General features: G+C 44.1%; 3 protein-coding genes across 7 annotated transcripts in view; 1 reads left to right on the top strand and 2 right to left on the bottom strand.

Moving 5' to 3' along the window:
• Positions 1–9,634, bottom strand: part of LOC139447649 (ras GTPase-activating protein 3-like) — a 38,379-nt gene extending 28,745 nt beyond the window's left edge. For 2 of the 5 annotated variants that reach the window (XM_071229070.1, XM_071229071.1), the window contains exons 1-5: positions 9,561–9,634; positions 7,959–8,076; positions 5,787–5,880; positions 2,988–3,089; positions 2,010–2,092 (exon numbers count right to left, since the gene is read on the bottom strand). In XM_071229070.1, coding sequence (XP_071085171.1) covers positions 2,010–2,092; positions 2,988–3,089; positions 5,787–5,880; positions 7,959–8,076; positions 9,561–9,612 — 449 coding nt within the window. In that variant the 5' untranslated portion in view covers positions 9,613–9,634. Of the gene's footprint in view, positions 1–1,859; positions 1,879–2,009; positions 2,093–2,450; positions 2,488–2,552; positions 2,590–2,987; positions 3,090–5,786; positions 5,881–7,958; positions 8,077–9,560 lie in introns of those variants that run through there. The other 3 variants (XM_071229073.1, XM_071229072.1, XM_071229074.1) reach the window with 3 other exon arrangements.
• Positions 9,635–12,212: 2,578 nt separating this feature from the next.
• Positions 12,213–15,508, top strand: LOC139447976 (transcription factor SPT20 homolog). The gene is made up of 3 exons (XM_071229476.1): positions 12,213–12,353; positions 13,415–13,921; positions 14,006–15,508. Exons 1-3 carry the CDS (start codon positions 12,213–12,215, stop codon positions 15,506–15,508), a joined length of 2,151 nt encoding a protein of 716 aa, XP_071085577.1.
• Positions 15,509–17,295: 1,787 nt separating this feature from the next.
• Positions 17,296–21,727, bottom strand: LOC139447061 (uncharacterized). The gene is made up of 4 exons (XM_071228217.1): positions 21,673–21,727; positions 18,977–19,219; positions 18,389–18,619; positions 17,296–17,641 (listed from the first exon to the last, which is right to left on the bottom strand). The coding sequence occupies exons 1-4, from the start codon at positions 21,725–21,727 to the stop codon at positions 17,385–17,387; spliced, it is 786 nt and encodes a 261-aa protein (XP_071084318.1). The 3' UTR covers positions 17,296–17,384.
• Between the last annotated feature and the right edge of the window lie 5,826 nt (positions 21,728–27,553).

The following is a 27,553-nucleotide window of genomic DNA, read 5'->3' as shown; positions in this document are numbered from 1 at the left end:
AGGGGTACCCGGCAGCAGATATACCAGTATAGTCAGTTATACAGGGGTACCCGGCAGCAGATATACCAGTATAGTCAGTTCATACAGGGGTACCCGGCAGCAAATATACCAGTATAGTCAGTTATACAGGGGTACCCGGCAGCAGATATACCAGTATAGTCAGTTATACAGGGGTACCAGGCAGCAGATATACCAGTATAGTCAGTTCATAGAGGGGTACCCGGCAACAGATATACCAGTATAGTCAGTTATACAGGGGTACCCAGGCAGATATACCGGTATAGTCAGTTATACAGGGGTACCAGGCAGCAGATATACCGGTATAGTCAGTTATACAGGGGTACCAGACAGCAGATATACCAGTATAGTCAGTTATACAGGGGTACCCGGCAGCAGATATACCGGTATAGTCAGTTATACAGGGGTACCCGGCAGCAGATATACCAGTATAGTCAGTTATACAGGGGTACCCGGCAGCAGATATACCAGTATAGTCAGTTATACAGGGGTACCAGGCAGTAGATATACCAGTATAGTCAGTTCATACAGGGGTACCCGGCAACAGATATACCAGTATAGTCAGTTATACAGGGGTACCCGGCAGCAGATATACCGGTATAGTCAGTTATACAGGGGTACCAGGCAGCAGATATACCGGTATAGTCAGTTATACAGGGGTACCCGGCAGCAGATATACCAGTATAGTCAGTTATACAGGGGTACCCGGCAGCAGATATACCAGTATAGTCAGTTATACAGGGGTACCAGGCAGTAGATATACCAGTATAGTCAGTTCATACAGGGGTACCCGGCAACAGATATACCAGTATAGTCAGTTATACAGGGGTACCCGGCAGCAGATATACCGGTATAGTCAGTTATACAGGGGTACCAGGCAGCAGATATACCGGTATAGTCAGTTATACAGGGGTACCAGGCAGCAGATATACCAGTATAGTCAGTTATACAGGGGTACCTTGCAGCAGATATACCGGTATAGTCAGTTATACAGGGGTACCCTGCAGGAGATGTACCGGTATAGTCAGTTATACAGGGGTACCCGGCAGCAGATATACCAGTATAGTCAGTTATACAGGGGTACCTGGCAGCAGATATACCGGTATTGTCAGTTCATACAGGGGTACCAGACAGCAGATATACCGGTATAGTCAGTTCATACAGGGGTACCAGGCAGCAGATATACCAGTATAGTCAGTTCATACAGGGGTACCGGGCAGCAGATATACCGGTATAGTCAGTTCATACAGGGGTACCCGGCAGCAGATATACCAGTATAGTCAGTTATACAGGGGTACCCGGCAGCAGATATACCAGTATAGTCAGTTATACAGGGCTACCCGGCAGCAGATATACCAGTATACCTGGTACCTGGCAGCAGATATACCAGTTTTAGTCAGTTCATAGAGGGGTACCCGGCAGCAGATATACCAGTAGAGTCAGTTATACAGGGGTACCCGGCAGCAGATATACCAGTAGAGTCAGTTATACAGGGGTACCTGGCAGCAGATATACCAGTATAGTCAGTTATACAGGAGTACCCGACAGCAGATATACCAGTATAGTCAGTTATACAAGGGTACCAGACAGCAGATATACCGGTATAGTCAGTTCATACAGGGGTACCGGGCAGGAGATATACCGGTATAGTCAGTTCATACAGGGGTACCAGGCAGGAGATATACCGGTATAGTCAGTTCATACAGAGGTACCTGACAGCAGATATACCAGTATTGTCAGTTCATACAGAGGTACCTGACAGCAGATATACCAGTATAGTCAGTTCATACAGAGGTACCTGACAGCAGATATACCAACATAGTCAGTTCATACAGAGGTACCTGACAGCCATCCTGTGAGTAGGGCTAAGATCGTGTTATAGAACGGGGCAGTGGTGTGTCAGTGACAAGTGTACCTGACAGCCATTGTGTGAATGTAGGGCTAAGATCGTGTTATAGAACAGGACAGTGGTGTGCCAGTGACAAGTGTACCTGACAGCCATCCTGTGAGTAGGGCAGGACTCGGGCTCCGTGCTGAGGTATTCATCAAACCTGATCTCGATGTTGATCTTGCCCTGGAGGACAGACAGGTTCTAGTTTAGTCAACACAGGTGATTGTTGCAGCATATATCAATCTACAAATGATGAAAGTCTCACATGGAAGTTCAGAAACTCCCCAGGTCAAATGACCACATACCATAATTGTTCACGTAAGTTTATATCGACCAGTAGCTATCTACATATATGCTCACAATGACAGCAGCCAATGGGGAAAACCCCATTTCAGGCTAAAACATTCTTTATTCATTTATGTAAAACTTCACCTTTAGCATCTCGCACAGAACACAGATGCTCAATTTGACATCAGCATTTAACACAGAACACAGGTGCTTACCTTGACAGCAGCATCTAACACAGAACACAGGTGCTTACCTTGACAGCGGCATCTAGGTCTGCAGGGGTGAGAGAGAACCAGGTGCTTACCTTGACTGCGACATCTAGGTCTGCAGGGGCGAGAGAGAACCAGGTGCTTACCTTGACAGCAGCATCTAGGTCTGCAGGGGTGAGAGAGAACCAGGTGCTTACCTTGACAGCGGCATCTAGCACAGAGAACCAGGTGCTTACCTTGACAGCGGCATCTAGGTCTGCAGGGGTGAGAGAGAACCAGGTGCTTACCTTGACTGCGGCATCTAGGTCTGCAGGGGAGAGAGAGAACCAGGTGCTTACCTTGACAGCAGCATCTAGGTCTGCAGGGGTGAGAGAGAACCAGGTGCTTACCTTGACTGCGGCATCTACTTCTGCAGGGGTGAGAGAGAACCAGGTGCTTACCTTGACAGCGGCATCTAGCACAGAGAACCAGGTGCTTACCTTGACAGCGGCATCTAGGTCTACAGGGGTGAGAGAGAACCAGGTGCTTACCTTGACAGCGGCATCTAGGTCTGCAGGGGTGAGAGAGAACCAGGTGCTTACCTTGACAGCGGCATCTAGGTCTGCAGGGGTGAGAGAGAACCAGTGGTCTTTGTTGTAGAACTTGTACAGCTCTTCCTTCTTCAGTGTCACCTTGCCAAGAACCTGCAGGCAGACATAGCAAACATTCCAACATGGCTGTCTATGTGAAGAACGTTGGAAGAATGTTGCTCTCTGGCTAAGCCAGGGTAGGCACTCCCGGAAGTAGCCAAGGTCACTGCTCAGGTGAGTTTACTGAGTGAGAGAGTTGGGTTTCATGCCACCTCGACCTGAAGTTCAGTCATACCACCATGATCACAGTGTCTAAGCTTAATGAGCAAGGAAAGCTTGCAGTGAAGCAACATGGTACCAACTTTGGTAAAACCCATGGGTATGGTTGATAAACCTAGGCACATAACCAGGCTGAATCGAGGATTGGAATCCATGGTCATCTTATCCTGATACACACAAGGGAGACAACACATCAAATTGAATTGCCTAAACAACAAGGACTCCAGTGTCACATGACCTTTTTTTCTATTTGAGTTCACATACAGTCAAGTCCCGTTAATCCGACATCGATGGTTGCATATAATTGTGTCGGATTAACGAGTATGTCGGATAAACGAAATTTAGTAGTATCAACGTTCGTGATCGAAAATCGGGCAACTACAAGATAGATAAGGATTCAAACACGTTATAAAAAATATAAAATATATATTCATATTGTTATGTTAAATTGTTGGCGGAATGTTTTCTAATCATTCAACCTCTAAAGTTTAACACAAAAAACTGTTACGGACTGTTTGACAGATTCAAAATACTTTAAAAAGCATAGTCTGGAATGGAAGTCGCAACTTTGAAACTGGTACCCAAAGCTTAAGAAAGCTGCTTTCTAAGTGGCTAACGTTGACTTCCTGTTGGTCATTTCATTGGTAGGTCATAGTTCGCGAAAGGTTGTTCTGACGTGACTTGTAATGGGATGTCCTCGTCGATAGCGCGAACTTGTATCTGATTTAAATAAGATTGAGGTAATCTAAGCATGTGAATTATCCTGTTTTCTTTATTTAAAGCATTAATTGTTTATTGTTAAGCAAGTTTATTGCTTCAGCTTTGTAATATGCAGCTACCAGCCGCCTCGCCTCGCATGAAAACACTGGCTGTGTACTCACCGGCAGATGACCACGGAGTACGCTGATCACTGTGTCGGATTAACGAGACTGATTAATGAGTGATTTCGGTATTTCGTTGCAAATTAGGTGTGTCGGAGTCTGAGTGCGAGACTGTCGGATTAACGGGTCTAAATAGCACTGATTTAATCGGTTCCCATAATTAGTGTCGGATAAAGCCGATTGTCGGATTAACGAGTGTCAGATTAACGAGACTTGACTGTACTTGGGTTTGTAGTTGCATCATTTGAGAGTTATAAACAAAAGTTGCTTATGTTTTAGTGAGGAGTAATGCTTCAAAGATATCTTGTCACAAACAAAATTTGCATCTAATTATAACCACACCCAATTATAATATATAAAACTAAAAGGTATGCAGTACATATCAATACCACACAAAAGGGCCTAGATCATGACTTTAACAAATCCATCTCCGTGGCGACAGCCGACAGGTTGATTGACAAGCACCTGTATGTGAGTAGGCAACAGCTGACTTGATTGACAGGTGTGCAAGGTTAAGCCTGCTTGGCTGAGGTCTGGTGCAACAAATCACACACAACCTGTATCATATTACAACCAAAGCAGACCCAGACACTCTATCTGACACACTGATACTTCAGCAGTATATTTGTGGTCTGATGGATCTTATCCTGTTTATTTAGATATGGGTCAAGACAGTAGTACAAAGTCAATATGCAGAAAACAATTATGAAACCTTATGAACAGTGTTTATTCGCATAACATTATAGACAAGATTGACAGGACAGAAAGTCAGAGTTATCTAGGACCATGAGTTAGTGCATCAAACGAAAACTAGGATGAAAGCCATTTTACTTTCATTGTCAATGTTATGGCAAACAGTAAAAAGTGACCTCCACAAAGGTATAATATTAGGGCTTGCTATCGTTATGGATTATAGAGATTGATAATCGCTAAAATAAATATCAATCAATTATCGCTAAATATCGCAGAAGTAGCCAAATCAACATATGTCACGCCACTGGTGAGCAGTGACACATTGATGCATGGCTTACTTTGTGGACTGTGCGATATAACAAAAACATTTGCTTTCCGTCCTTCACGATTGACATTATTGATAATAACAAGTCTGTTTAGGTAAATCTTAACTTTCTTTCATCACATTAGATCATGTAAGTTATTATTGATGACAACAATTTCATATGGATAATTGTTAATATTTCTTCTAATCGGCGATAATTCTGATTATTGACCTTTATAGCCAGCCCTAAAACTACACCTTGAAAATACTGGTACATATTGCATTTGACAAAATCGTGCATTCTTTCATCTTGTTGGCAAAGTTTATAGAAGTGACAAGACGAAATGGAATTTTGAAATTCAGAAGTTAGCAGCTTCATTCCTGAGATCAAAAAGGCGAAACTATTTGCAACCAGCTGCCTGTTTGAAATGTGCTTTTATATGTGTTGTGACCATAGCAACGTCCATCAAAGTGGCGAACAGAGTTGTAGAAAATGTCCGGGGGAGGTTTGAAGTATGGGTCCATTTTTGTTCAGGTTCAAAACAAATTACAGATGAAAGAACACAGCCAGCCCTAACAGTATATGTACTTGAAGCTGACTATGGGCCTGTGAGCAGGTGTCGATACACCCCAAGTAGACTACTAGAGTCTCACCTTCTCTGTTTTGCCGCCAGAGTCACACACGTAGAAAGACAGGAAGCGGAACTTGATGGGGATGTCGCCATGAAACTCTGCTCCATAGAAAGGGCTGAAATGACGTACAGGAGCAGTGTATGAGCCTTCCGTCATACCAATCACATCTTGTACCCAGAAATCCATGTGCAGCCTGATATCTACATGGGATAAGTTGGTTGGTTGGTTTGTTGTTTAACACCGCACTCAGCAATATTCCAGCTATATGATGATGGTCTGTAAATAATCGAGTCTGGACCAGACAATCCAGTGATTAATATCATGAGCATTGATCCATGCAATTGGGATCGATGACATGCATCAACCAAGTCAGCGAGTCTGACCACCCAATCCCGTTAGTCGCCTTAAACGACAAGCAGAGTCCCCTCTTACAGCTGAAGACCTATTCTACCCCGGATCTTCACGGGTCTATTTGGGATAAGAGATTTATTCTCCCAATTCATTACCTTCCCAAGTCAGATATGCAGTATTTCATCAAGATCCCATGAACCAATCACATCTCAAGATTATGACATGGAGGTAATATAAAGAGTACCTGTTATTCTTCTATATATCATGTATATATAGGGGTGGGCGATATTACTGATATACAGGTAAAACACTGCATGATAATAAACTTATAAATATGGTTTTTTTTATTATGTGTTCAGGTTCAGGTGAAATAACGCATGTAAAATATTGTCATGATTGTGGTCCATATCACAATACGTGAATCATTATTGCAATACGAAAATCAGGCCAAAGCCCGTTACTAATGTGTATATAGTGTATCAATCTAGTGGCTCGTCATGCCAAAGACCTGGCTTCAATTGCTCACGTGTTTACAAAGTGTTAAGCCAATTTTTGGTGTCTCCTGCCGCAATATTACTGGAATATTGCTTAAAGCGATGTAAGATCATACTCACTCACTCACTATATATCATGTGCCATAAACCTGGAAAGTTTTGTGAGCAGGAAAGTACATCAAAAACTGTGAGTGAGACATACTCGCAATAGCAACATGACACAGTTATTTATTTTAGACCAACAATAACAAAACAAACATAAGGCAGCATATGTCTTTTACTCACTCACACACATTGTCGAATCATGCAGTGCATGATTAAATAAACACTCCCTCACATCGTGTGTTACCTTAATGACACACTGTCACTCAGTGTCAATACTAGTCCAATGAGAAAAGTTGACAAACCTGCCAATCTCATCAAGTTGCTTACATAACACTGGTGCAGACATACGCCAGCCAGTCTGTACTGTTAGATAAACACGCCACTCCAACACCAAATACATGCATACGTAGCAAAAATACATCACTGCCTGACCATGCTGACACTGAGTTACCATTGCATGACACTCCCTACTTACCGGTATACAAACACAACACATGCAAAAGTAGCTTTGATCTTTGGTAATCTTAACAGGGGCGGCACAACTTTCCAGATGCATTCAAGGCTATTGTTAGCCACAAGTAATAATTCATGGCACCAAACATTCCAAATTTACAGTTTATAGGTGAGTGAGTGAAGTTTCAAGCTGTTTTTAATAATATTCTAGCAATAACCATTAGCCATGACACACAACCTGACTGTGTGTAATACTTATAGTAACCTGCAAGGACAGTTTCTTCCACACGCAACCTGACTGTGTGTAATACTTATAGTAACCTGCAAGGACTGTTTCTCCCAGACACAACCTGACTGTGTGTAATACTTATAGTAACCTGCAAGGACAGTTTCTTCCAGACACAACCTGACTGCGTGTAATACTTATAGTAACCTGCAAGGACAGTTTCTTCCAGACACAACCTGACTGCATGTAATACTTATAGTAACCTGCAAGGACAGTTTCTTCCACACACAACCTGACTGTGTGTAATACTTATAGTAACCTGCAAGGACAGTTTCTTCCACACACAACCTGACTGTGTGTAATACTTATAGTAACCTGCAAGGACAGTTTCTTCCAGACACAACCTGACTGCGTGTAATACTTATAGTAACCTGCAAGGACAGTTTCTTCCAGACACAACCTGACTGTGTGTAATACTTATAGTAACCTGCAAGGACAGTTTCTTCCAGACAAAACCACATACCACTCCAGTATCATGAATCATAGTATGAATTATTGAATTACTTTGGTGTTTTTTCTACGGGTGCTGTCCTGTATATCTCCTCTGAGTCTATCCGTATCGTGCACACCGTGGTGCGACCGCTCCCGGACACCGACGACGTCGAAAGGTTCTTGGCTTCACCTGCAGACAACAAAACAAACAGTCAGTCGAACATCATCCCAGTCATGTTTCCAAAACAGTAGATTGATGATCATGATGCTCTTATACATCAGTCATTATTGTAGTTGTAATTTGGCAGCAAGTTAGGTCCCTCGTACCCAATAACTGCATTAAAAATATCCCATTCCGGATTCAATCACTAGTACCTTCGAATCAAGGAGTTCGAGACCACTGGGCCACCCGGGCCCCGCCTAAGGAACAATGACAAAATACACCTAATGCTGGGACGAGGGAGGCGGCATGGCGAATCATGTGTACTGAGTTTCTTTACAGATGTTGCAGTGTATTCGCTTAGTAAGTCAGTCACAAATTACTAGAATTTAAACACACATGTAGAAATATATAATAGGATTTTTTTTTAATATGGCTTGCACTAGTGCATATATAATATGGTTAAAATTGTTGTTACATGATAAAACACTGACCCATTATATTGCTAATTAGTTTTTATTGATCTCTTGTGCTTCAGTCACGTGTTTGTATGTACACGTTCATGTTTGCGTGCATGTGTGCGTGCGCGTGTGTGTGCGTGCGTGTGTGTGTGCGTGTGTGTGTGCGTGCGCGTGTGTGTGCGTGCGCGTGTGCACGTGTGTGTGCGTGCGCGTGTGTGTGCGTGCGCGTGTGTCTGTGCATGTTTTGCTCATCAGCATGGTCTCGAACATCCTCATAAATCCAGTGTGTGATTAATTTTTTCCTGGTTACATCCCTATTCTATCATAACCCTGATGGATATATTTGCCTCGACAGCTTTGTAAGGAAGTGATGTCACCATCCCCATCCGTCTCATCAGTCAGCATGGTGACTCTCTCACTTTGCATCCTCACTGAAAGCCTTTTTTCAGTGTCACACTTTACAAATCGGACTAGTCACAAATAGGTCCAGCGTATCTGTCACATACGATTCGAGACATAATTCTCTGGCTCAACAAATATGGAAGAGAATGTATGGATGTCATCCTCTTTATCATGACATCCATAAGTTCTCCTTTTAAGTGTATCACTTGTAGAGTCAATGAGTATTAGAGAAGCCAAAACATATTGTGTCATGATGTTTGATGACGCCTATTTTCCACAATCCCCGCTACAACCCACAATCTGAGTTGATCTGGACATTTCAAAGTTTGAGCCAAGTTTGAACACCGCTTCCATTCTTTGTCAATGAAATAACAGAGTAACAGGTGACGCCGCTGTACTTGAGCCTGTGCAACTTGCCAAAGCAATAGCGTGTGAAGATGCATGTATAGCAGATATACACCTAGAAATGACATGACAAATGTGGTAAAATCCACCACAATGACATTTAATGTGAGCATTTTATTTAAATGTGGGGTTTGGAGAGGGTGGAGTTGGCGGGCACCGGTAGTCGACATCGGAATGACAACGGCTCAGTCACTAAGATGAGTAACTCAACACACTTGCTTAGTCTACTAAAAGCGAATATCTCACCGATTTTAACTCGTAAAGTCTCCTCCACTCTCACATCCCGCAGAGATGCCATTTCATCCACTTCCGCATTTCTCCATCTGCAAAATCGGATGTGACGTCATGGGAAGGGAAGATACAAAAAGCGAAATGTATCGAAACGAAATTACGGTGGTTGTGCTGACAAAGCTGGGTGTCTACAGGATCACGGCTGAATGTCTGCTGGGTGTCTACTGGATGTCTGCTGGATGTCTGCTGGATGTCTACTGGATGTCTGCTGGATGTCTGCTAGATGTCTGCTGGATGTCTGCTGGATGTCTACTGGATGTCTGCTGGATGTCTGCTGGGTGTCTACTGGATGTCTACTGGATGTCTGCTGGATGTCTACTGGGTGTCTGCTGAATGTCTACTGGATGTCTACTGAATGTCTGCTGAATGTCTACTGGATGTCTGCTGAATGTCTGCTGGGTGTCTGCTGGGTGTCTACTGGATGTCTACTGGATGTCTGCTGGATGTCTGCTGGATGTCTACTGGGTGTCTACTGCATGTCTTCTGGATGTCTGCTGGATGTCTGCTGGGTGTCTGCTGGATGTCTGCTGGATGTCTGCTGGATGTCTACTGAATGTCTGCTGGATGTCCACTGGATGCCGGCTGGATGTCTGCTGGATGTCTGCTGGATGTCTACTGAATGTCTGCTGGATGTCCACTGGGTGTCTGCCGGATGTCTGCTGGGTGTCTACTGGATGTCCACTGGATGTCTGCTGATGTCTGCTGGGTGTCTACTGAATGTCTGCTGGATGTCCACTGCATGTCGGCTGGATGTCTGCTGAATGTTTACTGGATGTCTGCTGGGTGTCTCCCGGATGTCTGCTGGGTGTCTACTGAATGTCTACTGGATGTCTACTGGATGTCTACTGGATGTCTGCTGATTGTCTGCTGGATGTCTACTGGGTGTCTGCTGGATGTCTGCTGGATGTCTGCTGATTGTCTACTGGCTGTCTACTGGATGTCTGCTGGGTGTCTGCTGAATGTCTACTATATGTCTGCTGGGTGTCTACTGGATGTCTGCTGGATGACGGCTGAATGTCTGCTGAGTGTTTACTGGATGTCTGCTGAATGTCTACTGGATGTCTGCTGATTGTCTGCTGGGTGTCTGCTGGATGTCTACTGGATGTCTGCTGAATGTCTGCTGGGTGTCTACTGGATGTCTACTGGATGTTGCTGGATGTCTGCTGGATGTCTACTGGGTGTCTACTGCATGTCTTCTGGATGTCTGCTGGGTGTCTGCTGGATGTCTGCTGGGTGTCTGCTGGATGTCTGCTGGATGTCTGCTGGGTGTCTACTGCATGTTTTCTGGATGTCTGCTGGGTGTCTGCTGGGTGTCTGCTGGATGTCTGCTGGGTGTCTGCTGGATGTCTGCTAGGTGTCTGCTGGGTGTCTACTGAATGTCTGCTGGATGTCTGCTGGGTGTCTACTGGATGTCTTCTGGATGTCTGCTGGGTGTCTGCTGGGTGTCTACTGATTGTCTATTGGCTGTCTACTGGATGTCTGCTGGGTGTCTCCTGGATGTCTGCTGGGTGTCTACTGGATGTCTACTGGATGTCTGCTGGATGTCTACTGGCTGTCTACTGGATGTCTGCTGGGTGTCTCCTGGATGTCTGCTGGATGTCTACTGGATGTCTGCTGGATGTCTGCTGGATGTCTGCTGATTGTCTGCTGGATGTCTGCTGGGTGTCTACTGGATGTCTACTGGATGTCTGCTGGGTGTCTGCTGGATGTCTACTGGATGTCTGCTGGGTGTCTACTGGATGTCTGCTAGCTATCTGCTGGGTGTCTGCTAGATGTCTGCTGGATGTCTACTGGATGTCTGCTTGGTGTCTGCTGGATGTCTGCTGGATGTCTGCTGGGTGTCTACTGCATGTTTTCTGGATGTCTGCTGGGTGTCTGCTGGGTGTCTGCTGGATGTCTGCTGGGTGTCTGCTGGATGTCTGCTAGGTGTCTGCTGGGTGTCTACTGAATGTCTGCTGGGTGTCTGCTGGGTGTCTACTGGATGTCTTCTGGATGTCTGCTGGGTGTCTGCTGGGTGTCTACTGATTGTCTACTGGCTGTCTACTGGATGTCTGCTGGGTGTCTCCTGGATGTCTGCTGGGTGTCTACTGGATGTCTACTGGATGTCTGCTGGATGTCTACTGGCTGTCTACTGGATGTCTGCTGGGTGTCTCCTGGATGTCTGCTGGATGTCTACTGGATGTCTGCTGGATGTCTGCTGGATGTCTGCTGATTGTCTGCTGAATGTCTGCTGGGTGTCTACTGGATGTCTACTGGATGTCTGCTGGGTGACTGCTGGGTGTCTACTGGATGTCTGCTGGGTGTCTACTGGATGTCTGCTGGATATCTGCTGGGTGTCTGCTGATGTCTGCTGGATGTCTACTGGATGTCTGCTTGGTGTCTGCTGGGTGTCTGCTGGATGTCTGCTGGGTGTCTACTGCATGTTTTCTGGATGTCTGCTGGGTGTCTGCTGGGTGTCTGCTGGATGTCTGCTGGGTGTCTGCTGGATGTCTGCTAGGTGTCTGCTGGGTGTCTACTGAATGTCTGCTGGGTGTCTGCTGGGTGTCTACTGGATGTCTTCTGGATGTCTGCTGGGTGTCTGCTTGGTGTCTACTGGATGTCTACTAGATGTCGGATGTCTTCTGGATGTCTGCTGGGTGTCTGCTGGGTGTCTACTTGATATCTGCTGGGTGTTGTCTGGATGGTTACTGGGTGTCTACTGGATGTCTGCTGGATGTCTACTGGATGTCTGCTGAGTGTCTGCTGGGTGTCTGCTTGGTGTCTGCTTGGTGTCTATTGGATGTCTGCTGGATATCTGCTGGATGTCTGCTTGTTTGTTGTTTAACGCCGCACTCAGCAATTTCCATTAGCATGTATACAACACATGACGTACTTGAAACCCGTCTCCAAACCTTTGGTCAGAGATCTTTCCAGTTCTGCGCTTCCTCGCTATGGAACAAACTACCATCTGATCTTAAGCTGTCGCCATCGCTTTCATCCTTTAAGGCTCATCTGAAAACAAGGACCCTAGTGGTTAAAGCGTTCGCTCGTCACGCCGAAGACCCGGGTTCGATTCCCGACATGTGGTACAATGTGTGAAGCCCATTTCTGGTGTCCCCCGCCGTGATATTGCTTGGATATTGCTAATAGTGGCGTTAAGCCATACTCACTCACTCACTCATCTGAAAACACACCTTTTCAGACAACACTATCAACTCTACTTTCATTAGCAATATTTTCTAAAACTATGTAGCGCCGTGAGCATTAACTTGGTGAATGGCATCTAGCGCAGTATAAATGACTTATTATTATATTATTGTCCTGGTTCACGTGTTTCCGACTTGCTAGATGCGAGATCCTACATAGGGGAAGCTTACAGGAGAGAGATTACAAGGCAATCACAAGGACACCATGTTTAGTTTCTGAATAATCTGACTATGATCGTTATCGAAATCATCCCAGCAAGGCGATTGGAACCATTGATAATGCTGATTGTTACGGCCTTCTTCTCTATCAAGGAATGTCTTCATCAATGTTTAATCAATGTGTCAATATACATTATTTCATATTGACAGGGAACTGTGAGAAAATCAATACTCTCCACCTTGAAGCCCACCTGATTACACAAAAACAGTGGATTAACGAATGTTTGGATTTCATCTATGTTGATGAAAGGAATATATACATGTAAGATTTGGGATAAGACATTAGGTAAGAAGTAGACACACCCCTGGGCGTCATGTTTTTTCAGGTCTGTTTCACAAAGGGTGCAGGTTGTTGACGGGAGATTTCTGAATTTTTAAGTGGTGTTCTGTATTGTCTATCGGCAGCCAACCCACACAGATCAAAACCTTCATTATGCCTCCCACCGTCTACCTAAAGTCAAGAAAAGAATTATCTTAACCCCAGCGAGACGAGCTCACAACATCTGTTCTAGGAAGCAACATCTTACCACTGAACTAAACCACCTCAAACGAGTGTTCACACAGTACAACCACTACCCTGGGCAGCTAGTACAACAGACAATACAAGTGTTCACACAGTACAACCTCTACCCTGAGCAGCTAGTACAACAGACAATACAAGTGTTCACACAGTACAACCACTACCTTGAGTACGTAGTACAACATAAGATACAAGTGTTCACACAGTACAACCTCTACCCTGAGCAGCTAGTACAACAGACAATACAAGTGTTCACACAGTACAACCTCTACCCTGAGCAGCTAGTACAACAGACAATACAAGTGTTCACACAGTACAACCTCTACCCTGAGCAACTAGTACAACAGACAATACAAGTGTTCACACAGTACAACCTCTACCCTGAGCAGCTAGTACAATAGACGATACAAGTGTTCACACAGTACAACTACTACCCTGAGCAGCTAGTACAACAGACAATACAAGTGTTTACACAGTACAACCACTACCCTGAGCAGCTAGTACAAAAGACGATACAAGTGTTCACACAGTACAACCTCTACCCTGAGCAACTAGTACAAAAGACAATACAAGTGTTCACACAGTACAACCTCTACCCTGAGCAGCTAGTACAAAAGACAATACAAGTGTTCACACAGTACAACCTCTACCCTGAGCAACTAGTACAAAAGACAATACAAGTGTTCACACAGTACAACCTCTACCCTGAGCAGCTAGTACAAAAGACAATACAAGTGTTCACACAGTACAACCTCTACCCTGAGCAACTAGTACAAAAGACAATACAAGTGTTCACACAGTACAACCTCTACCCTGAGCAGCTAGTACAAAAGACAATACAAGTGTTCACACAGTACAACCTCTACCCTGAGCAGCTAGTACAACAGACAATACAAGTGTTCACACAGTACAACCTCTACCCTGAGCAACTAGTACAAAAGACAATACAAGTGTTCACACAGTACAACCTCTACCCTGAGCAGCTAGTACAAAAGACAATACAAGTGTTCACACAGTACAACCTCTACCCTGAGCAACTAGTACAAAAGACAATACAAGTGTTCACACAGTACAACCTCTACCCTGAGCAACTAGTACAAAAGACAATACAAGTGTTCACACAGTACAACCTCTACCCTGAGCAGCTAGTACAACAGACAATACAAGTGTTCACACAGTACAACCACTACCCTGAGCAGCTAGTACAACAGACAATACAAGTGTTCACACAGTACAACCTCTACCCTGAGCAGCTAGTACAACAGAAAATACAAGTGTTCACACAGTACAACCTCTACCCTGAGCAGCTAGTACAACAGACGATACAAGTGTTCACACAGTACAACCACTACCCTGAGCAGCTAGTACAACAGACAATACAAGTGTTCACACAGTACAACCTCTACCCTGAGCAGCTAGTACAACAGACGATACAAGTGTTCACACAGTACAACCACTACCCTGAGCAGCTAGTACAACAGACGATACAAGTGTTCACACAGTACAACCTCTACCCTGAGCAGCTAGTACAACAGAAAATACAAGTGTTCACACAGTACAACCACTACCCTGAGCAGCTAGTACAACAGACGATACAAGTGTTCACACAGTACAACCACTACCCTGAGCAGCTAGTACAACAGACAATACAAGTGTTCACACAGTACAACCACTACCCTGAGCAACTAGTACAACAGACGATACAAGTGTTCACACAGTACAACCACTACCCTGAGCAGCTAGTACAACAGACGATACAAGTGTTCACACAGTACAACCACTACCCTGAGCAGCTAGTACAACAGACGATACAAGTGTTCACACAGTACAACCACTACCCTGAGCAGCTAGTACAACAGACGATACAAGTGTTCACACAGTACAACCACTACCCTGAGCAACTAGTACAACAGACGATACAAGTGTTCACACAGTACAACCACTACCCTGGGCAGCTAGTACAAATTGTTTTGTTGTGATTTATGTATCTGTCAATATAAGGATTGAAGTTGTATTTGTTGACATTCATCAGCTGCTGAAGACAGCGTCTCACGTGAGCAAATCATGGAATTTGCTCACCTGCGCCGGGGGCACGGGTCGTCTAAGGCGCCGCGATTCGCTTTGCAGAGTTGCGTCCCTTGGACACGCCAGAAACCTATGATTGTGGGTTCGAATCCCGGTTCGCCCCGATTATGTTTCTAGGTATGTCAGCAACATACCCGTGCTCATGGGTTTCACCGAAGTGGTAAACGTCTGAGACCTGCATCACTCCGGGCTTTCCTCCCACATTAAGCTGACACGCCGTGATATGACTGGGATAGTGGTAAAAGCGGTGTAAACCCAACTCACTCACTCACTCACTCACTCACTCACTCACCTGCTCCACTGTCTTCATCAGCTGATGAACGTCAACAAATACAACTTCAATCCTGAAGTGAAGGTTCATCGAGGTTGATCTCATGCAAAATGTGACGTGTAAGGTGTATGCTGAGATTTTCGAAGCATAACGAAAAGACAGTACGCACCCTATACTACTACACACAGAAACTGAGAATTCTTTACGTTTTGCATATTTTACTGCCGTTCCTGGACTCGGGATATCCGAGCCAAGTGTAAAGTGGTAATCCGAAACATATTTTTGAATCTTCATACTTCGACTTGTTACATTCAATCAACGATTCTGTGTTATAGCGTGAAGCAATAGCAAGTGTTTCACCCAACTTTTCGAGATAATCAATTTAAACTAATGAAGTTAAACTTAAACGCTACAGTTAACTATATGCATTCACATCAAGGACGTTCTATCCATCTGCATAGATAATGTTTGGTTGGTTCGCTTCTGTAAGACCGCCTCTGTGGTCCGCCTATAGAGGGGGTTCGATCCCCAGCCGCGTCATTCCAAAAGACGTAAAATGATGGCACTTGTTGTTACCCTGACTAGCGCTCGGCATAAAGGGGCTAAAACAAGGACTGGTCGGCTCGGACTCAGGAAACTGTGTCTGGGTGATGTATTCATGTTAAACGGCAGCATAGCATCTCAATGGACTAACACACGCACGCACGCACGCACGCACGCACGCACGCACGCACGCGCGCACACACACTCACGCGCGCGCGCACGCACACACATACACAATATTGAAAGTGACGTTATGCTCTGTTTCACCTTATTTCGCTTCTGTACAGTTTATTAGTAAAAAATCAATGCCAGGATTTCGTAAAGGCTGTTATTTTGTGTATTTATGACAGGAGTACATCAACATTCCATTACAATAACAATAGTAAAGCGACCAAAGCTCTGCCAAGAGCGTGTTCAATTGAATGATTCCGATTATTTCATGAGCATGTGTTTATGAGTCATTTTATCAATATTCCAGCAATATCACGGCAGGGGACACCAGAAATGTCGGGAATCGAACCCGAGTCTTCGACGTGACGAGCGAACGCTTTAACCACGAGGCTACCCGACCGCCCTGTGAAATAGTGATGATGCCAGGTGTTCGCCAAAGGGTGGGCGTATCCTACCCCACCGGTGGTACCCGTCACAAAGCCATGCAACGACATGCCAACTGTTCACATGAAAAAGCACGGGGACATAATGTACAAGCCTAAATAAGGAATTGAATCGGACATCATTCTTGTCACTGATGTGTCATATTTGGAAATGTCCTCTGCATGTCTACCATAAAACATTGTACAAGATTCCGAAGGCCTTGGATGTTGCAACCTTGATCAAACAACTTCTGAACAAGAGTCGTTTGCCGTTCTTTGAAATGTTGCTGGAAATGGCATGTGCGAGGGTACATCAAAAGCTGGTACGGGTACTAGAACTAGAAATCGAGTAATGATTGGTAATTATTTGAACTGATCAGTCAGATCACAAGTGATGTGGTTGGAGCAGTCAGTGATGGAGTACGTAACCCAGTCGGTGGCTGTTGTCGTTTTTGTTGATGTCGCAAGTAGACAGGATGGATCAGCAGATGGATTGTAGCTGAAACCGAGGCAAGGCTGGGTCTTGTAACACTTGAAACCACAGTCAGTGGCTGACATGGCATACACTGACGTCTGAGGTGTGTGCAGCTTCTTGTTCAGACTCTTGTTGTACTTGGCGGCTAAAATATAGAAATGTGCAAAATCTATAAGAACTGTCTCACTGACAGAGCTGAACAGGAGCATTGAGATGTGTTAGGAACATTCATTTACAACACACTGCAGTGTTATTGCGACAGATCCTCAGATATAGCGGAAGACAAATAAACATCTAGGTCGTGTGCAATAACTGTAGAAGTGCGCCTGTTAGTTTGTGAGCGAGTGAATGAGTAGGCATATTCATAGTATATGATATATTTGTGTTTATACTGAGATGGAGAGTGCGAGGGCAGGTGGTCGAGTGAGGAACGTTATGATTGTGCTTGAGTGAGTGAGTGAGCATGGTTTTACGCCGCTTTTAGCAATATTCCAGCAATATCACGACGGGGGACACCAGAAATGGGCTTCACACATTGTACCCATGTCGGGAATCGAACCCAGGTCTTCGGCGTGACGAGCGAACGCTTTAACCACTAGGATACCCGACCGCCCTGATTGTTCATGAAAGTCACAGACAAATATTGCTATTTATGTAATCCAGCACCACTTGGGCTTTCTGCCGTGATGTAATCTATAGCCATGACATCAGTCAAGATCCAACAGTTACCCATTGTCCTTCCCGGAGTGTATAATGGATTATATATATCATGGGAGGGTGTTTGGGAGGATGGGTGGTCGAGTAAGGCACGTATAATCATGCTGGCATAAACACATATCATGTATATTTATTAAATCCCCATGTATAGTATTATACACAATCCAATAGTTACCCCTTGTTCTTTTCGGAGTGCCCTCAACCTCGACCTCCTGGACAGTCAGGTAGCCTGTGATGTTTCTCCAGACCCTCACGAATCTCACAGGCTGCACGTGGGAACAGCTGAAGGTCAAGGTTTTTTTAGGTAATGTACCTGTCGGCCATTGACCACACCAGGTCACGTCGTCATCCGGGCACTTGATGTCAACTGACGATACACCAATGTACGCATCTCTGATTTCTGAAGCTGCGGAATTGAAACAATATGTATTATGTACAACTAAACAGTTGGTTCATCAAATTAATAGATTATGACTTCACATCTTATTGTGAGCTCTTCAGTCCCAAGACAACATAAATACTTCATTCATAAAAATACTGGAATGTTTATGCATAATGAGTTACATATGATATGATTTGAGCAGATGTTGTCTTGACGCATGCAACGTAAATCGGTCGCCTAATGTAGGATTTTAGAAATGCATAGTTTTCTGAAACATTATGTCCCCAGTAAATGTGATTCTTGAAAGATTGTTAACACTGGACATGTTCATTTCATATAGGGGTTGGTATTATATTAATTTGGATACATATATCGGCTCACCAAATTCAGTATGGTCGTCGCTGGTGATTGTGATGTTATGTACTGTGTAGAACCCTTGCAAGTCTCCCTGCCAGAAGGGGCCTGGCTGAAAACCACTTCTGGCTGGCCAGCTGATCTTGCTGCCATCATTGGCATAGTAGGAGTGGTAATAATAATCTTTGCCACCAGATTTCCATTTGAAAGTAGAACTGAGGCGGCTGGTTTTTCGTAACATGATATTCTCTGCCTTGACATGAAGCCGATCTGAAGGAATAATTGTTATTTTTTATGAATCTCCCCTGGAAAGACGAGTTGCAATACAAGGAAAATACATCTAGCTTAGTCACCTTTCATGCGGAGATATTCAGACTGAAGGTGATATCGGATTTCATGGAGGACATGTTTACTTCACAACTGGAACACTGTCCAAAAGGAAGCAAGGACCATTGTGACCATTGTGAATCATACTCATGTTGCACTGACTTATCATGTAAACTCTCATTGAAACGTTTCTCTGTAAATACATCTTTGCCTGAGCATAAATAAAAATACTAGACGTGCATGGGGTAGCAGAGATGATCAGTAGTATTTTGAGCATGGAATAAGAGTCCTTTTGGAGAATATCCCTATGAAGGACACGTGACAGCGCTGGTGATAACAGAGAGTGCAACAGTTTGGTTTAAAATTGTTATGGTATATGTAGGTAGTTCAACGGAGGCACCACTATTCTTTAATAGGACGTTGGTGCCCGCATGAAATTATTGATATCAAGGCCTATTTTTAACTAGTTATTTTATACTGAACCGCAAAAGCAACGTCACCCCAAGTAGCATTGCATGAAACGTTGTCATTAAATATCTGGTTAAGTTTTGACAAAGTTTCTAAAACGTAACATTACCTTGTCTTGTAACATGAAATGTGATGATAAAAAAAGCAGATGACATAAAACCAATCGCACAAACGCATCATGGCAACGGACATGGTAGCCCGATGCACGAGTTCCGTGTAAATTGGAATGCACATGAGTTCCCCTATTTCTTGCCCTACAAAAAATCCACCCAGATCGGATGACATTCATTGGTTATTGAATTGTTACAACATGCCAAGACTGACAAGAAATCAGCGACACCAATGCAATGCGACGATTGCAAGCTGGACAAACAATGCATTTCAAGTTCACATAAGGACCATATACAGATTCCAGCAACGGTACCAGACCACCAACACTACAGTTGACCGTCCACGTAGGATTGTCAGATTGTGCGACAGCATCTTCAACATCGCTTTATTACTGCTGCGGAAACTGCTCGACAGGCCATGGGGACACACCAGTGATACATTAGTGCGGACACCGTGCGTCGACGATTGACAAGCAGACACCTCCACTGTCACAGGCCACACTGAGGACCCATTCTGGCACCACGTCGTTGCCGGGACCGTCTTCACTGGGCAACACAGAATCAGCATTGGCGCCACCAGTAGATGAGAAGAGTCCTCTTCTCAGACGATCGCCGTTACTGTATCTCAGCAGCAAATGGCAGAGACGCCGTCCGTGGTGAACGTTATTCGGATGCTTGTGTTGTTGAGAGAGACATGTGGGGTGGTCTCAGCATCATGGTGTGGGATGGAATTGGTCTTGTACAGAGGGTCGGCCCTGTGGTCTTCCAGAACATCGGTCCAGGGAGAGGCAATGGTGTCACAGCAGCTTGGTACATTGGTCAAGTCTAACGCCCGTGCCAAAACTGCAAGAGCAACGAGAGACTTCCTCCAGCAGAATGGCATCAGAACCATGCAGTGGCCTGCCCTCAGTCCGGATTTATATCCCATTGAGTACCCTTAGGACGAGATTCAAAGACGTCTGAATGACGTCCGACCAAGGCCGACAACTGTAGCTGAACGGCGTCAGGCGTTCCTCGGAGTGTGGGCTCAAGTGCCTATGGCCTTCATCACCTGCCTCATCCATTCCATGTGTGGACGTTGCACGGCAGTCATCAATGCACATGACGGACACACGAGATACAGACTTGTGATGCCATTTTCGCAGAGATAAGTGTTGTGTTTCATTTTACGAACAATGGGCACCTTAATTCCAACCTTGATGATCAGTTATGCCAAGTTTCATCTGTTTAATATGTCCCCAAGTATGTTTACAGTGTTCGGACAAATGAGGTTTCTTATATATCTATCCATGGTGACGTTTCTTTTGCGGTTCAGTATAGATAACACAGTGACTTGTAAAAAACAAAACGGACTACAATGAGGCATTTTGAAGGAACACCAGTTAACATTGTATTGTAACTGTGTATTGTGTTTATATATTATCTAAATACGTTATCCTCAAACTGACAGGGTAGTTTCTAGGCATGAGAAACGTTATCCAGTAGTATATGTTTCTTCCTTCCATTCTTCCACATACACAAGCACACATATTAAATCGTTTCCTACTGGTCGTAATTAGCTTGGGTAAGATTTTGTTTGGAGTACAACAGTCAGTTTAATTGTACGACACATATACTACTCAAAAGAAGTTAAGGATCACCTGATTCTTTCATATTACTGTAGTTCATCTCTCATGCCATGGCAGATTAACTTTACCAATATGAAAGAATCGGGTGATCCTTAACTTCTTTTGAGTAGTATATATATATATATATATATATATATATTACGTCATGGTCAACACTCAAACTGAAACAAGGACCAAATGTTCTACATACCTTGGACCCATATACAACACACGATGAATATCATCTCCCGAGCAGACAGCAGCATCCTTCACTCGTCTCCTGGTGGGTTCTGAATGTTCCGACTCGGATCATTATCACAATCATCAGGGCAGGACGATTGGATCCTTTGACAACGACCGTTGTCTCAATTGTCTTACCTTACAAACATACTTCTCAAACATCAATATGCTGGAATGGAAACGATGGATTATTTACAATTTAACTTTGGGTTCTTAGTTACCTGACCATAGAATATTGAACACATCATATATGTTTACATGGCGAATCATTACTTATTAACTGAAATCTGACTAATTGCACATCATCGCAGTGATGGGCTGCGACTGCACTACCCGATGGATAATTTACAATTCAACTTTAGGTTAGTAGTTCCATCAACTTGAAGAATATTGAACACATCATTTATTTTAATGTGACGAATCATTACTTATTAACTGACGTCTAACTAATTACACATCATTGCAGTGATGGGCTGCGACTGGACTACCCGATGGATTATTTACAATTCAAATTAGGGTTATTAGTCCCTGCACACAATAATTACCTTGTTTGTCAAAACAGGAATAATAAGTGTATTTTCTTTCTCTGGACAGACTAACTACTGGTCAACTCTGAAATACACAGAGTTGCCAGGAAGATAAGATAGCCTATGGTGTATCGCTGTCCAGGAGCACGTGGTGTAAACGTGTGGTCACCTACCATGGTTGGTTGGTTTGTTGTTAACGCCGCACTCAGCAATATTCCAGCTATATGACGAGGGTCTGTAAATAATCGAGTCTGGACCAGACAATCCAGTGATTAATATCACGAGCATCGATTCACGCAATTGGGATCGATGACATACATCAACCAAGTCAGCAAGCCTGACCACCCGATCCCGTTAGTCGCCTTTTACGACAAGCATAGTCACCTTTTACGGCAAGCATGGGTTGCTGAAGACCTATTCTACCCCGGATCTTCACGGGTCTCACGAGTATCAGCGACCGAGATAGAAAGCCCTGGATTTAAAAATCCCCTACGCAGCAAGACTTCAAGTGTGGCGAGCGAGGTCGCATGGTATTTCGACGACGTGATAGGAAAGTTAAATCACGCTGGCATCTTAACAGATGCGAATGACTTTTTGGGGTCCGAAGCGCCCGAAACTCATGAGATCTATAGACTCAAATACGAAACTGTAGAATGGCTGCGTGTCAACATATTGACCACGGAGAAGAAAACACACGTATACTAAAAATAATAATGAACTCAACTTGGTTTCGAATGTTGACTTATGTGTGTAAATAGAAACAAATCAAATTGTAAGTATGTCATGCTGTCAAAGTATTTTTGTTGCATATAATTGAAATCACCGTTTGTCTGTTTCATGTGGATGGAATAAATATTGTACAGTGTGACCAGTGACAACTGCTGTTATATACAATTGTATTCACATACTTGGTTGAGATAACTCGATAAACGTGATGACATTAGCATACTTTAAGATACTATAATTTTATACGAGATATTGACAACATTATGTTTTCAATGAAATGTTAGTAAATTCAAATGATGTTTCCCGTGTGACTTTTGTCCTTTATCTACTCTGAAATGTGTTTGTGATTCGATGAAACCCGTGAGAATACTGATGACTTAGAATAACCCTATTTTAAGGGAAAAGACGTTTTACTATCCTCTCCTTTTAACTGTACCAAAAAGAATGAAGTTTACCCGCCGAGTTGGTGATCATTCGAAGTACTCGAACACAGCTCCGTAAAGGGTTAATGATCACTCTGTAATATAATGTAAGGCGATGTGTTGAGTTTGTTTTGACCTTTGAACTTAGTGGGAACTTCAATCTCTCTAAGTTCACTGGTATACATCCGAGGATGTCGGTGGCTGTATTCATCGCTTTACGATGCTCGAACTATGAGTAGGCCTGTATCAAAGCAGGCATTGCAAACATCGATGGCTCACCATAAACTGTCCTCCATCAGAGGAGGAATGGCAGCATATTCGACATCCATTGTATAAAAATGTGACGACAATCAAGGTCCAAGGATCATCAACTCATCTTCCTGTGCCGATGAAACTCTTCCCGATCCTGAATGTGGTTGACGGAGGAGCGGCTACCTGTAGGCGCCTTCTGGATAATGAACGAAGAGTTCGAGTAAGTAACAGTATATGGCCTTCAAAATACATTTTAAGGCTTCTAAATATCATTGATAATAATACCAAAGTGTAGACTAAGGTTACACATGTCAAGCCAAGGCTGGAAATGTCCTTGAATATTTTAACCACAATTATATGCAACAACTTAACGCTTATTATCTGTGGTTCACATTTTTATTGTTTCCAGAACTACATGACACTACTGTCAACTCCCTGTTAGGAAGCCATACCACCACCAGCACCACAACCCGGTAGCCCACCATGTGACCTGGACCACTTCTAGGACACCTGGTACCCGGTCCACTTCTAGGACACCTGGTACCCGGTCCACTTCTAGGACACCTGGTACCCGGTCCACTTCTAGGACTCCTGGTACCCGGTCCACTTCTAGGACACCTGGTACCCGGTCCACTTCTAGGACACCTGGTACCCGGTCCACTTCTAGGACATCTGGTTCCCGGTCCACTTCTAGGACACCTGGTACCCGGTCCACTTCTAGGACACCTGGTACCCAGTCCACTTCTAGGACACCTGGTACCCGGTTCACTTCTAGGACATCTGGTACCCAGTCCACTTCTAGGACACCTGGTACCCGGTCCATTTCTAGGACATCTGGTACCCAGTCCACTTCTAGGACACCTGACACCTGGTCCACTTCTAGGACACCTAGATCTCGGACAACTTCCAGAAAACACGCTACCCGGATCAGAACACCTACCACTATGGGTGGGTGTGAGTCTTGTTTAATATTATTCTTGTCAATCATCATGTTATGAGGACAAGTAAATTTTTGTTTTGATTAGTTAGTGTTACTAATATAAGTTGTATTACAATTTGCAACTTTCTTTAATGCAACTAGTTTACTGTATTTTGTGATCAGTTCTACCGCCTGAGATCAGCCCCACAGCAGGTTCCATGTAAGTAAAGTAAACGTGGCGCCATCAATATCAATAGGAATTGGACAATGCTGGCTAAATGGCGATGGTTTTGAGCAGAAACATACGTAATTGTCTGTTGTCAAAGTGGCCATGATAGGTGTGATTTGCACTCCAAACCTGTCCGATCTTCCAGCAAGACGACGAGAAATCGAATGAGCTATCCAATGAATGACCTATGCGTCTTATCGTCAGTTCAAATATACTGAACAGTAAAAGAAATGTCAACCCAAACGCATCACGGCAACGGCCATGGTAACTCAATGTATATGAGTTCCGTGCAAATTGAAATGCACATGCTTTCCCCCATTTCTAGCCCTACAAAAATCCACCCAGATCGGATAACATTCATTCCTTAATGAATTGCTATCATATGCCAAGATTGACAAGAAATCAGCAACACCAAGCCCTTGGATGATGGCAAGCTGGACAAACCGACCGGCAAGTAGCCGATGCATTTCAAGTCCACGTAAGGACAATATACAGGCTCCAGCAACGGTGCCAGACAACCAACACTACAGATGACTGTCCACGTGCGACAGCATCTTCAAGATGGCTTTGTTACTGCCGCGGAAACTGCTGCTCGACAGACCATTGGGACACACCAGCGACACATTAGTGCGGACACAGTGCGTCGACGATTAACAAGCAGACACCTCCACTGTCCCAGGCCACATCGAGGACCCATTCTGACACCACGTCATTGCCGGAACCGTCTTCAGTGGGCAACACAGCACCAGCATTGGTGCCACCAGCAGTCCTCTTCTCAGACGAGAGCCGTTACTGTATCTCAACAGCAGATGGCAGAGAGAGAGTCTGGCGACGCCGTCCGTGATAACCGTTATTCGGATGCTTGCTTTGTTGAGAGAGAGACACGTGGGGTGGTCTGAGCATCATGGTGTGAGTAGAATTGGTCTTGCACAGAGGGTCGGCCCTGTGGTCTTCCAGAACATCGGTCCAGGGAGAGGCAATGGTGTCACGGCAGCTCGGTACATAGGTCAAGTCTTGAGACAACACGCCTCATAGCTCATTTGGAACGTCGCCGCAACCAAGAGTTTCAGCACGATTACGCCTGTACCCACACTGCGAGAGTGGCGTCCCATCCTCAGACGAATGTCACATTTACAGCAATGGCAGCTATCAGCACGATTCACGAATCCAGCATGTGCCATATCTTCCGACGCCTGGTTCATTTATCTCGGACAATCCTTGAACGCCTTCTTTCAAATTAACTCAAGTCCTGTGATACAGTCGACTTACGGGACACAGAATCCATACAGAGATGATCCATCATCATCATCATCATCATCATCATCATCATCATCACCCTTGCTTGTGGAACGTCAGCTTGTGACTGAGCGATACTAAAAAATGTCATTCCATTCCAAGTGTCAACACAGGAACAAACAAGAATTTCCAATTCAGGAGTGCACTTCAAATGAAGAATGTACATACTTCATCCTATGCTTTTAAGTGACTTCTTCCCGCCCAAACGCTATGAAAGGAATGTCACCGGGTATCGTTCAAAATCCTCCAGGAATGTTTACCCGCTCCATTGTACCCTTCTTCCCTTCTATAGTTCGGGACCCGTGAACATTCGGGGTAGAATAGGTCTTCAGCAACCCATGCTTGCCGTAAAAAGGTGACTATGCTTGTCGTAAAAGGCGACTAACGGGATCTGGTGGTCCGGCTCGCTGACTTGGTTGATGCATGTCATCGATCCCAATTGCGTGGATCGATGCCCATGTTATTAATCACTGGATTGTCTGGCCCAGACTCGATTCTTTACAGACCGCCGTCATATAGCTGGAATATTGCTGAGTGCGGCGTTAAACAAAAAATCAACCAACCAAACCAACCAATCTATAGTTTGCCCCCATATCTGGAGAATTTCACTATTGTTTCTATAGAGTTGTAAATTTTACACTACGAACATTAAATAACCTGACCTACGAATAGCTAGTTTATAATTATATCGGTATGGCATTCAGGTGGACCTGTTTAAATTGGGATGATTAACCATGGTATTTACATTAATAGAATAATAGATCTGTCACAGCGTCGTGCACGCATGAACCATGTAACCGTATCGCGAACATGAAACAATTGTTTATTGAACGAGTAGGCTCTCATTGATGTTAAGATCTCATTAAATGAAGTAACTGCCGTGTGACTCTATTTGTATATTTATCGCATCAAAACACTATAATATATCAGAATGTTTTTTCGAAATAATGATTCAATCTATTTCCCTCGAGTGAAATAACGTCTTTCTTACTTGGTTAAGGGGCGGCCGGGTAGCCTAGTGGTTAAGCGTTCGCTCGTCTCGCCGAAGACCCGGGTTCGATTCCCGACATGGGTACATTGTGTGAAACCCATTTCTGGTGTCCACCGCCGTGATATTGCTTGAATATTGCTAAAAGCGGCGTAAAACCATACTCACTCACTCACTTATTTGGTTTGAAATTACAGGAAGTCAACTTATCGTAAAGATATCTTTTGATAATTCACTATACCTTTGGCTCATATATAATCATTATATACCTTCTTATCATCGATTGTGATACATTCTGAATCCTAGCACCGCCCTAAACGAAGTTGCATTATCGTAATGACAGCACATGAAACATTACAGAATGTTACAGCGATCATATCCAGAGGGAGAATACACAAAGAGTACTTTACCAGTCATTATTATGATCGTGTCATCCCAGTTTTGTACAACAGTGAGGTATAACGCAGAGGTCTGAAAGATGCCATGATGTTTT

The sequence above is a fragment of the Haliotis cracherodii genome, unplaced genomic scaffold, assembly GCF_022045235.1.
Source record: "Haliotis cracherodii isolate W230 unplaced genomic scaffold, xgHalCrac1.p SCAF_7, whole genome shotgun sequence".
Classification (NCBI taxonomy): domain Eukaryota; kingdom Metazoa; phylum Mollusca; class Gastropoda; order Lepetellida; family Haliotidae; genus Haliotis; species Haliotis cracherodii.
The sequence above is the reverse complement of the archived record's forward strand: the minus strand, read 5'-3'. Positions and strand labels throughout refer to the sequence as shown.

Bases quoted from the DNA above. Each gene is read 5' to 3' on its own strand.
- LOC139447061 (XM_071228217.1), bottom strand. From the start codon at position 21,727: ATGCTGCTGTCTGCTCGGGAGATGATATTCATCGTGTGTTGTATATGG. The intron at 18,620-18,976 runs GTGAGCCGATAT...TCAATTCCGCAG, and splicing joins CGACGACCATACTGAATTTG to CTTCAGAAATCAGAGATGCG. The intron at 17,642-18,388 runs GTAACTATTGGA...TCTATATTTTAG, and splicing joins CACTCCGAAAAGAACAAGGG to CCGCCAAGTACAACAAGAGT.
- LOC139447976 (XM_071229476.1), top strand. From the start codon at position 12,213: ATGTCGGATGTCTTCTGGATGTCTGCTGGGTGTCTGCTGGGTGTCTAC. The intron at 12,354-13,414 runs GTCTGCTTGGTG...GTCTATCGGCAG, and splicing joins CTGCTGAGTGTCTGCTGGGT to CCAACCCACACAGATCAAAA. The intron at 13,922-14,005 runs GTACAATAGACG...GTGTTTACACAG, and splicing joins ACCTCTACCCTGAGCAGCTA to TACAACCACTACCCTGAGCA.